Here is an 11,604-nt window from a genome sequence, read left to right as displayed (position 1 = left end):
TTCGGTAAAAATGCGTATTTGCTTTTATTGAAAAAAAAGAAGAGTGTCTCAGTGTACGTGTGTCTGCGGTGGTGTAATGTGTCGGACATAAATTGTCGATCGAGAAATGTGTGTGCTCTTAAAGCCCGCGATCACGATCGTGACGACGAGAACCCGATCGTCGGTATTGCAACGATAAACGTCTCGTGTCTTATCGATACATCCTCGTTCAACGACAAAAACGATTTAGTTCGTCTTTAGTTCGTGTAAGTATCGCGTTAAACGTGATGTCGCGCGATTCGCGATCGTTCCCGCGATCGAATCGAAAACCGATCAATCACACCAGCCTCGACGGGAAAATTCGTTCCTACTATATTTATAGATATACATATACATACATACACTTTACATTTATAATATATTATATACCTACGGCTCGCTGTGTCTCGAGAACAAACGTCACCAAATCCTCGTACATAGTACCTAAAGTGTCCCTTTCTGCTGTCTCTCTGTACGGGAAGAATCACTATCATTACACGGTCTACTGTATTCAAAATACGAAGTGAACTAGGCGCCGACACGACCGACGACGACAACGATCGTTCCCCCTCGTCAACGACGTTCTCAACGTCGCACCGCAGTGGCTGCCCTCGTCTTTAATTATTTTTCTTTCTTTTTTCCCCCTTTCGCATTTCTGCGACGATCGTTCTCACAACTACAAGCGCAACACCGTCGTCGAGTTCCAAAAATGGGCCGCGTATTCGTGCGCTATCGACCGTGGCAATATTACATTGTCGTTCCTCGGCGATTGGCTCGATGCAAAAACAGCGGAGTTTTTGTTAAGAATAAAAACCGTCGAGTACAATAATGGCTTTTTTTACTTTCTTTCCGCAACTATCGATCGCGTCGAACGGTTTACAACGCGTTCGTCGTCCAGTACGGTTCGAAAACTCGGCTAAAAAATGAACTCGGGTCAGGGAAGGTTGAAGGGTCAACGAATTAACACACGCAGAAACTTTCCCGCGAGAGGGAATCGAGGGATTCGTTTGCACGGGTAACGCACCCTTGCGTCCGAAATAAAAATCATCAGACAATTGCGGTTAACAATGGAATAATCGTATATTATTGTCCGATCGTGAAAAGTGTCATTTACGAAGCTCAGATGGCGCTCGTTTCCCGTTCTCGGTTGAGACTTCCCGTTAATTCAGCGTCAAGCCAAACACGCACGGGCATGAGAGGAAAAGGTGGAGGGGCAGGCGTTTAAGCTTTTTAGTGTCGAGAGAAATCAATTCGCGGCGATCACGGCAGCAGCCGCCGAGGACGACGACGAAGAGGATGATTTCTTCTTTAGCACGATGTCCTTGATGTTGAGATTGACCTTCTCCTTGCGAGGCGGCGGCACCGATTGTAGACAAAACCTCTTGAAGGCCTCCAGTTCGCGCTCGGCGTCGTCCATCTCTCCGTCCTCAAGGTCTATATCTTTGGGCGTGAATACGCTCTCTGCAAAAGACACGCTCTGAATACTAGAAGTCGGGGGTCCTAGAGTGGGTAATAGGGCGAGGATAAGGTTAAGGAGAAGGATAAAAATCTGCTGTGCATACACGATTCTGTTTTGGTCTTTAGTGTGTCGTTTAGCCAAGGTACTGCCTGAGTATGGGTATTGCGAGAACGAAAACAGAAAGAGGGGGTGGGGGGCGAGGAGATATAGTACCGAAAGCGTACACCTCGAGTGAAAGAATTTCGACGGAAAACAAGCTAAAGGTGAAACGGAACAGATCCATGTGAGAAAACTTGAGAGACAATTGAGAGAAATAAAGAGATAATTAGATAGATAGATAGATAGATAGATAGATAGATAGATAGATAGATAGATAGATAGATAGATAGATAGATAGATAGATAGATAGATAGATAGATAGATAGATAGAGATAGATAGATAGAGAGAGAGAGAGAGAAATAGATAGAAATAGATAGATAGATAGATAGATAGATTGATTGATAGATAGATAGAAATAGATAGATAGTTAGATAGATAGATAGATAGATTGATTGATAGATAGATAGATAGATAGATAGATAGATAGATAGATAGAGAGAGAGAGAGAGAGCGACGAGTCTGACCGTGCGACAGAAAACGGGGAAAACCGTTTTCGCGGTGGTAAATCCATACGCATGCAGCATTTTGGTTAACGTCAGCAACCGACAGGGAAAAAGAGAGTATAACGTTGGAAAAAAATATAATTCTTTTTTATTGAAACGTCATCAGCAGATTAAAAAATATCGCATCAACTCGTCGTAAATCCGTAGTAAAATCACCTACTATATTGTATCGGTCAATATCACAATGAGATATCAGGTTTGGTAGGCAAACTCGCTGTCACGGTGAATTGAACTTGGCAAATCGTGACACTCCCGAGTGACCTACGTATCTTTTCTTTATCTTTCCTTTCTCTTTCCACAGTCGACTTAAAACACTTGTTTTTACGATCATACATCCGTCGCTCGTTCGACATCTAAAGATCTAATGAGACAGGTCTCTAAACGTCATGCTTCCCGTCGTGTGATCCGCGTGCTCGCGACCGTCGTCGACTTTCAAGGAGAAAGAACTAAAAAAGGAACGAAAAGAAAAATAGGGAGAGATAATTGAGACATCCCTAGGTGTACATAGAGAGAGAAAGAGAGAGAGAGATAGAGAGACTACAAGCTATCCTAAACTCGAATATATGTATACATTATATATATACACATATATATACATGTATGTACACATACAGATACATACATGTATACACATATATATACATATATACACGTATATACATATATACACATATATATATACATATATACATATATACGTATATATATATATATATATATACACACACATATATATATTAGATTTCTTATGTTTTACGCAGAGTGTGATCGCTACGGATTGCATTCGACAGAAAAAGTCACCTGGGTTGGCCGTTAAAACGGGCCCCGTTGGCACGCGCGGAACAGCGAAAAGAAAATAAAGAAAAGATAGTGCTCACTGGCCAGAGTTTCTTCCGTACAATCCCCAAGAAATTCGTGGCGGTCAATTCGAGGACATCCCGAGTGTATCCGGTATTCGAAAAATCTTTTGACCTAGCCGAGACTTCGTCCTAACGCGGTACACTGCCCTCTCCTGACGGAACGAAACGAAAGAAAAAAACTGTCGTCAGTTGCGATCAAACCTAACCCGCTTGTCCGGTGACTTGTAACGGACGTTGCGGTAAATTAATTTTGTTTCATCTTTTTTTCTTTTTTCGTTTTAAAAAAGGAACCAAAAAAAAAAAAGAAAAAAAAAGAAGAAAAAAAGTCTAACGCCGGGAGCGAGATATATGCAGCCCGGTGTGTATGTGTTAAGGAAAACAACAAAAAAATATGAAAGAAGCAAATTTACAATGTTAAACTCTGATTATTGTTGTTTCTCACCAACGAGGTTCCAGTCGTCCCCGCACTGTCGCGTGCCGGCGCCACGTTTTTTCTTTTTCTTGCTCTTCCCGCTGGTTGTAGCCGCTATTGAGGCATTTATCGCTTCCCTGACCGCCGTTTTCGCGCTCTGTACGTCCTTGATGCTCGTGTCCGTTCTCACCTTTGTCAGGGTCACGCTGGTCCCCTTCAGGTTGATCCCGTTCTCCGGTATCGGTTGGCCATTCGTCACTTTGCTGATCTGAATGTTCGCTAGACCGCTGAACGTCGCGCAATCTGGTGTCAATCTGCTTCTCAGCTCCGCTAGGCTCGAAGGGATGATGCCATTCACGTGTTTCAGGTTCGTGTTCTCTGTCGGGGTTCTGGACGACAAATCGCCCTTCACTATATAATCAGGCTTTGGAGGTGATGTCAGGCCTGCGTTGATTGCTTGCTGTAGAGCAGGACTCCTGATAGTCACCATGCCATTTTCTGATACTTTTATAATAGCTGCTTGTTGGGTCGGTGGCACTTTCATTGGACCAAATGCTGGGTTCCGTATGGTCACAGTGTTTGTGTTGGGATTGTGGAGTATTCTGGCAGGTTCATCTGTATGATCATTGGAGAAGAGATCACTGTTTTGCAGAGTTGTCTGATTACCAGTGGTACCAGAGTTTGCTGCATTTTTGTTCTTCTTTTTCTTCTTCTTACCGGTGGTGCTTTGGGCCTGTTGTGTTTCTTTAGACATATCTGTAATGGGGCACAACGAGAAATTAAAACAAGTACTCGAATAATATATTAATCCAACATTTAGATTTTGGCGGCTCTGGATCCTGCAGTTGAGACTGTTAGAGTCTTCTGGGTGTAAGCTGTGTCCTTAGAGAAAGATGATTTCACTGTTTTGCTAATTTTGCTGTCAGGTATAATATCAGGGATTTGAGAATTCATTGATGAGTATATCTATTGTATTGATAGAGTATGAAAGGTCTGAGAAATTATTGGTCAGTACAACATATCAGTACAGTACCAAGGATACGAGAACTTACTGATGAGTATGTATATTGTATTGAAAGTGTATTAAAGTCTGAAAACTCATCTGTCAGTATGAAGGGCTCAATATCATGTCACTATAGTATCAAGGGTTTGAGGACTCACCAATTAACTTATTGTTTCAGTATAGTATCAGGGGTTCGAGAACTCGTCGATCAACATATTATTTCAGTACAGTATCAGTGGTCCAAAGATTTGTTAACATCGGTACAATATCTATACAGTCTATAGATATCAATGCACCTATGCTGAAGACCTCTGCTGAAACTACTTGCAATTACTTTTCTCACTTTCAAAACATTCAAGACTTCTTAGACTTCATAAAATTTTCAAGGCTTTCAATCCACGAAGGCTTTGCAAAACGTTTTAAGACTTCTCGAGTCTCCATCCTTGATTCAAGATGTCTCAAGACGATTTGAGTCCCATCGCTACCTGCAATGCTAGTGAAAAACCCGGATCATTTTCTAGCAAGACACAGCTTACAGTTGCAGACATCTGACAGTTTAACCTCTTAATACACAACATTTAACTTATACTCACCTTTCTCTGCGGGTTTTGGAAGAAGATCCTGCTTTAGCTTTCCAGTGTCCACTACGATCACGTTGCCGCCCGCCTGTGGACTTGCGTAACTCGATTGAACACCACTCATCGGTGCGGCGATTATCGTGGTTTGTTTAGGAGGATTCACAGGCTTGGGCAGTGGTGCTGATCTTATTGGCAAAGGCTTTGTGGGTGCATCGACCTTCGTTATTGTGATACCAGGTGGTAATTTCAAATTCTCTATGTTGATCTTTGAATTCGCGCTAATATCTTTGAACTGACTGCTCAACGGTGAGTTAACTCGCTCCGTGGAAGGCGGCTGAACCTCTGGTCGCTGCTTAATTGTCATCTGGGGGGGTGTCTTGCTTTGCATCTTTTGATTATCACTCTTTGTTTGCTTAGTCACGATAGTGGCACTTGCATTTTTGTTATTCTTGGTAGAATTCAACTGACCGTTTTTATCCTGCTGCTGTCCCTTTGACTTCTTCTGATTTTCATTCGTCATGTTCTGCGACGGTTTTTGTGAAACTGGTGTCTGAGGCGGTGTGCCTATTTTTGTCTGCTTCTTGCTAGACACGTTCTGTTGTTGATTCTTATTTTTGTTCATTGCATTTTGCTGTAGCACGTTCTCCTTATTCTCGGTGTTCTTCTTGTCCTTTTTGGACTTTGTCTTCGTTTCGGTCATGCTCTGCTGCTGTATCTTCTTTTCGTCAACTTGTTTTCCTTTGGTCTTTTCATTATTCGTTTGCTGCTTCACGTTTTTGTTGTCACAAATTTTATTCTGCGCCTGTTGCTTTGAGTTGTTTGTTTGCTGCAATTTATTTCCCTGTTGCAGCGAATTATTGTTATTATTAGTATTGTTGTTGCTGTTGTTATTATTGTTATTATTCGCCTTAGTTTTCTTCTTTTTCCCGCTGATATTCTGATTTTGTTCGTTTTCCAATTTCGGGAGAGCGACTTCCTTCTCCTTCGTCTGTCCATTCACTAACGTGAATAAAACTTTATCCTCGGCTGGTGTTTGACCTTTTAATGTGATCGTAACTGTCGGCTCGGCACTGTTCGATTCCATGACCCTTTTAATGGTCACGATCTGCGGCTGGGTCTCCGTCTGAACCGGTTTCTTCGCTTCTTTTGCCTTCGCCTCTTCCATTTTTTTCAACTTCTTCCTCTCTTTCTTCGTCAGTTTCTTATCGTTCAAGTCCAGAGGCAGTGATTTTTCCATAGCATTGTTCGTATTATGTTTAACATTTGTGCCATTGCTACTAGTCGGTGCTTTGTTAGTTTTATTACCAACTTCAACCTTATCGGTTTTAGCTACTGTCTTATTTGTTTGACCAGACACCACCGCTTTATCGAGCTTACTCATATTAATACTTTTGTTCTTTAGATTCGTATTCACAGGTGCAGTCTTCGTTTTGCTGTTTATACTACTTGTACTACTACTACTGCTGCTACAGCTACTGCTACTAGTGTTACTACTATTGCTACAAACTTCTTGCTTGTCTTTCTTTTTATTACTTAATTGCTTTACAGTCGATAGTGCTACTGGCGGTGACGTAGGTAAAATAGATACTTCGGGTAGATTACACTGAGGTAATAATCTTTGAGGAACGGGTTTCTGCGGATCTACGACTGTGATCGTTACTTCCGGCGTCTTTTTTTGTAATTCTATCAGTTTCTGTCTTTCTGCTTCTTGTCTATCTCTTTTGAGCTTTTCCTCCAACTGTGTAATAAATAAAAAATTTAATCAATGCCATACAATAGGTATAAACCTTCAGTACTATAATTTATATCAACTAACCTTGCGTTGCTTCTGTCTAGCCTTTTTTTCGGCCTTTTTATTATTATCTTTTTTTCCATTTTGATTCCCTTCAATGAATTCAAGCAATTCCTCCAAATCTCTTTCATCTCGTTGGTCCAAGAGTATCGTAGAGGCAGTTGAGATTGGAGTATTCGATCTAGGTGCCGAATTCGTTATCGCTTTCAATTCCGTGTTCGAGTTAGTTGATAACGATTCCGAAGAACTCTTCGAAGGGCTACACGCAGCTTTACACTTTTTAGCCTTTTTCTTAGTCAACAACTGTCGTAATCTTTCTCTCATTTCATTATAGTTTCGACTAACCGGTGCCACAGAAGCCTGCAAGAAAGAAAATATTTCTTTCAAGCGATAAACTTCACATAAAAAATGTATGAAATAAAAACAATGACAAAATCCACTTACAACTCCATGCCCAAACACTTCACAGTAACAACAGTCACAATGCCTACTTGAGTCTCTTTGTGCTGAACTACTAGTTGAACAGGAGTCCTCCTGACTGCTTCCAGAATCTGAACAGTCACCGTCTCCAGAACTTACTGAAGGCAAAGTGTTTGTTATATTATATATTTATAAAATCGTTGATGATAGGCACACTACAAACGAATACTAACAATCGTTACACGACACTCTCTTGATGTGCTCGACATTGGCCTGTTTATGACACGCGTGCGATGAATGATTGTTATGTGTGTGAGATCTATGAGGGGGACCCGTGTTTTTCACTAAGTCTGGAAGAGGTCCGTGCGTATGTGGAGGATGAGTGATACCTATTTGATTCCAGAAAAAAATACAACTATGTTTAATATTATTATAATTTTTTAAACATCGATTACTCAACAAAGAGAAATAATCTCAACCGATTACGTTTCAAAAAATTCTATAACAACGTTATTAAACAATCGAAAAAACACGCTGGAACGATTTACCACGCACAACTACCTTGATGTGTTGCATGATTATGAGTGGTATTCTGCGTCTGCGTTGTAGAATGCCTTGTCTGTGTTTGAGCAGACTGTGTAGAACCAGTTTTCACTGCTGGTTTATTTGGTTCTTGATTAATCTTCACAGCAGGTGATACTGGCTTCAGATGATTGTTCAATGCGACCATTTCAGGTACAGCTAATAATATCATCAAAGATTATATCGATTAAAGTCTTACTGTAATAACAAATACAATTTTCATTTTCCATAATTACATTTAGTCAAACAGGGACAAGTATCCCACTTCCGTTTAGAATTTAATAGACATGGACAAGGAGGATTTTCTAGAACCTCCCTTTTCCTTTCCGTTATTTCTCTCGCATGCTGATATACACATGAACATGGTTGCGGTTCGGACATTCTTAAATCGGTATCTTCTTGTACATTATCAATTTCCTTTCCATTACTTTTCATTTCTGTCGTTTCTACTTCTTCTACTTTTTTCTTCACTTGCGTTGCAGAACAATTTTCTGTGTCTTCTAAAATGAAGTTTAAAAAGTAAAATAACATAATTTTTATACAACTTCTGTATCATTATGTATTAGTAGAAATACTTGCCTAAAAAACCATTGGTAAGTTGTGGAAAAGGATTTTCTAATGGTAATTCTATATTGTCTGTGTCGCTTTTATTGACCTATAAATTAATTCTGTTAATTAATAATGTTTTAATAAAGAGAATAATGTAGCAATAAAAGTTGGGTTAAATTCTTCAACTTACAGTTGGAGATACCGAAGGTCCTATACACATGTGACATTCACAACTTTTTCCTTCCTCTGGATTGTTTTCTAAACACCCACCTTCGTTATGAGCCCTTTAATGTTTTAAAAAATTGTACGAATTAAAATAAATATCATAAAATACATGTGAAACAATTACAAAGAATTAAGTTAAACATACCTAACAGATCTAATCGCAAACTGAGCTAAATGACAAGTCGCCCGCGCATAATCAAAGAAGTCTGGATCGTCTTGACCGTTAGCATAAATATCTGTAGCTGTCAGTACACCGGCTATATCGGCCAATTTTTGATGTTGAGCTTTATTCCAATCATCTAACAAAATTTGAACTATCTCAATACTCGGAGGCATATTGAGCGAATCCAAACTAAAATCTGGTGTTGGACTTAAAGGCCTACTGTCCATTTCAGATATACCAACTTTTGCTTGCGATGCAAGTGTCGAAAGTTGACCATCAACTTCTTGCAAATCGCTAAAATAAAGAAGAATGCTATACCCTTGACTCGAGTGTGTACGACGGGAAACTGTATTTTTCATTATACTTCATTTTTTTTTCTCAACATACTTTCCACTATCAGGCGACTTGTTTAACATACGCTGCTCCATGAGTTTCCTAGTTGCTGTAAACAATTCCCAAGCCTCTCTTATTTGCCTAAGTCTAGTCATTCGAACTGCTTGTTCTGCACTGAAATATATCCTACTTATGAAACTTTGTTCTTACACCCTCTTCCATGTAAAACAGTCAATATGTAAGCCTTTATCATTACCAAATAAAGGGCAATTCATGTTATTGCTTACTTGTATTTATCCATCCACGGCTCAGTTTCTGGCCACAGGTCCCCGATTACCGTCATCTCGTCATCAAATGATAAATATTGATGAACGAGACCTTGGTATTCTGAACCTTTCAAAGGCAAAAGTTTCCTTAACTGTAAAACCAAACATTCTTATTTTTGTGTGTCTTATATTTAAGTATCTAAAATTATCATTTGATTAGAGTATCAAAATAGTATTTATAATATTAATTTATTTACCTGTCCAATGAAAGGTGGCAAATTGTTTTGTACCAATGGGTCATCGTATACATAGATCTGATATAATTTTTTAATGAAACAATCCCACGACAAATTAAACTTGCATAGATGATCCTTTAAAGGTTTTACTAATTCAGAAATTTGTGAAGCCGTCGATATCAACGCGTCGTAATCATCTAAAAGACCTACGCATAGAATACATGAACTGAACATATGCAGTAATTAATAAAAATTAATAAGCTGCCTTAAGATATAACATTTATGCTACCTGTAAGAAAAATTTCTGCTAAATTATTTACACTACGATCATGTAGAAGAGCTAACAATCGAACTTTTACTTCTACAACAAATTCTTGCGCCTGACTCACTAGCCTCATAAACAACTGACGAGGATCCCTCTTACACAGTCTGGAAAAAATACTATATTCAAATCCACTGACTCCAATTCACAGAAATGAAGAATCTTAAGGACATTGTTTAAACTCACTGTAGAACAATATCATGCATATTATCTACAGAAAGCACATTCTGTTGCAATTGTAAGCTTCCTGGAGTACGAGACGCTTCCAATGCAGCATTAAAAGAGGTTCGTATATGTTGCCGCAGTTCGGTCCACAAATTCTGAAACTTCATGGCCTTCTGCAGTTCCTCTCTAAATAGTTCTCTGTAATAACAATTGATCCCATTCAAACTTTCCATCCAGTAATCTTCACCTTGTGAATATTGAGTCCATTTAGATTCATTCTTGCAGATAGTAAAGGCTGTTCAAAGATTAAATCACATTTATTTAGAAGTAATAATTACCTTTTTGCTTTATGTGTATCACAGGAACATGCTTCCTTCCCTCTGGAAGGACTATCTATGCTTGTGCTGCTGCTTGAATTGTCTACAACTGTCTCCAAACTTGTTCTTTGTGGGCTATGCTCCATGCTCTCTGGATCTCTAGCACCCTTGATAAACGCATCAATTGCACTGTCGTCCAATGTTATATTCTAAGAGTAGAGACGATTCATTGTATAATTCTTCCAAAGTAAATACAGACTTCGAATGATGTTTCACAAAGGTATATTTATCCTCGCAGCTAGTGATTTCAAACAATCAATAATTTTCTAAATTATTATTATTAATGTACATTAATTTTTTTTCTGCTAAATTTGTTGGAATTCAATATTACATACTGATGCTATGTATATCTTTCGTTACAAGAAATATGATATACAAAAGTTGTAATTTATATACACTTTAATTCTGTACATGTATAATCTGTAGAGTAAAAGTATATTTGTGATGTAGCATTCCTACTAATTTATTGAAAGTTTCATTTACATTACAATGAATTGTCATTATACAGTAAACCTTGTGCCAATCGAAAACTTAATCAATACAAACTCAATATCGATTTCATAACGCTTCTTTTTAGAAGATATTAATCGTTTGAAATCGATATCTGTGCGAGGGTACTAATGCTTTCGTGGGTCGCTGTAAGTGGAAAACATACCGCGACAGGAACGGCGTCCGCAACGACAGGAGACCTGACAGCGTCGTTCTCGTAATCAGTAGCCGGGTCTGTATCCTGTCGCGTGGAATCGCCATCCGCATCAGTGCAGCCATCGAGAGGTGCATCGTCTGCGTGTATCTTAGCGAGAACGTCACCCATTGCTACTACGTTGCTTTCTCTCGTCCTGTCGCATTGACCGTCCTCGCCGTCGCTGCCGCTCATTCTATCACCGCGTGGTGTAACTGGTACACCAAGTGGATCGTCCGCGAGTACTTGAAGCGAGCTACACGGCAATCGATACGTTTTTCCACGGGTTTTACTTCGAACCGCGTAAACACCTAAACCGCATTCAATCAACATTCGCTCAATATGGCGTCTCGCGTGCTCGTCCCGTGGTTCAACGTCGCGTCGTGAGGTGACGTACTCCGGCGATTGCGTGTTCGCGGGGTCACCGCCGCGCGCCGGTCAGGACTCTCGATTTCTTATTAAAAGCATCGCCAAAAATAAACATTTTGTCATAATTTTG

The 11,604-nt window shown here is 39.6% G+C and overlaps 1 protein-coding gene across 7 annotated transcripts; it reads right to left on the bottom strand.

Moving 5' to 3' along the window:
- LOC143150204 (uncharacterized) lies at window positions 1-11,492 on the bottom strand. Of its 7 annotated transcripts, XR_012992991.1 has the most exons (20): window positions 11,079-11,489; window positions 10,385-10,572; window positions 10,068-10,244; window positions 9,849-9,988; window positions 9,581-9,765; window positions 9,345-9,475; window positions 9,112-9,231; window positions 8,707-9,018; window positions 8,527-8,620; window positions 8,367-8,442; window positions 8,024-8,287; window positions 7,767-7,946; window positions 7,439-7,594; window positions 7,230-7,363; window positions 6,810-7,145; window positions 5,009-6,731; window positions 3,443-4,168; window positions 3,019-3,152; window positions 2,301-2,586; window positions 1,353-1,479 (listed from the first exon to the last, which is right to left on the bottom strand). XR_012992991.1 is itself a non-coding variant. In XM_076318302.1 (18 exons), exons 1-18 carry the CDS (start codon window positions 11,436-11,438, stop codon window positions 1,265-1,267), a joined length of 5,508 nt encoding a protein of 1,835 aa, XP_076174417.1. In that variant the 5' UTR covers window positions 11,439-11,488; the 3' UTR covers window positions 1-1,264. The 7 variants fall into 7 exon arrangements, 4 of the variants coding, with proteins under 4 accessions (XP_076174417.1, XP_076174416.1, XP_076174418.1 ...); XR_012992990.1 differs by lacking the exon at window positions 2,301-2,586 and having other exon boundaries at window positions 1,340-1,479; XR_012992992.1 differs by lacking the exon at window positions 2,301-2,586 and having other exon boundaries at window positions 1,348-1,479; window positions 2,942-3,152.
- Between the last annotated feature and the right edge of the window lie 112 nt (window positions 11,493-11,604).

The sequence above is a fragment of the Ptiloglossa arizonensis genome, chromosome 8, assembly GCF_051014685.1.
Source record: "Ptiloglossa arizonensis isolate GNS036 chromosome 8, iyPtiAriz1_principal, whole genome shotgun sequence".
Taxonomy (NCBI): Eukaryota; Metazoa; Arthropoda; class Insecta; order Hymenoptera; family Colletidae; genus Ptiloglossa; species Ptiloglossa arizonensis.
The sequence above is the reverse complement of the archived record's forward strand: the minus strand, read 5'-3'. Positions and strand labels throughout refer to the sequence as shown.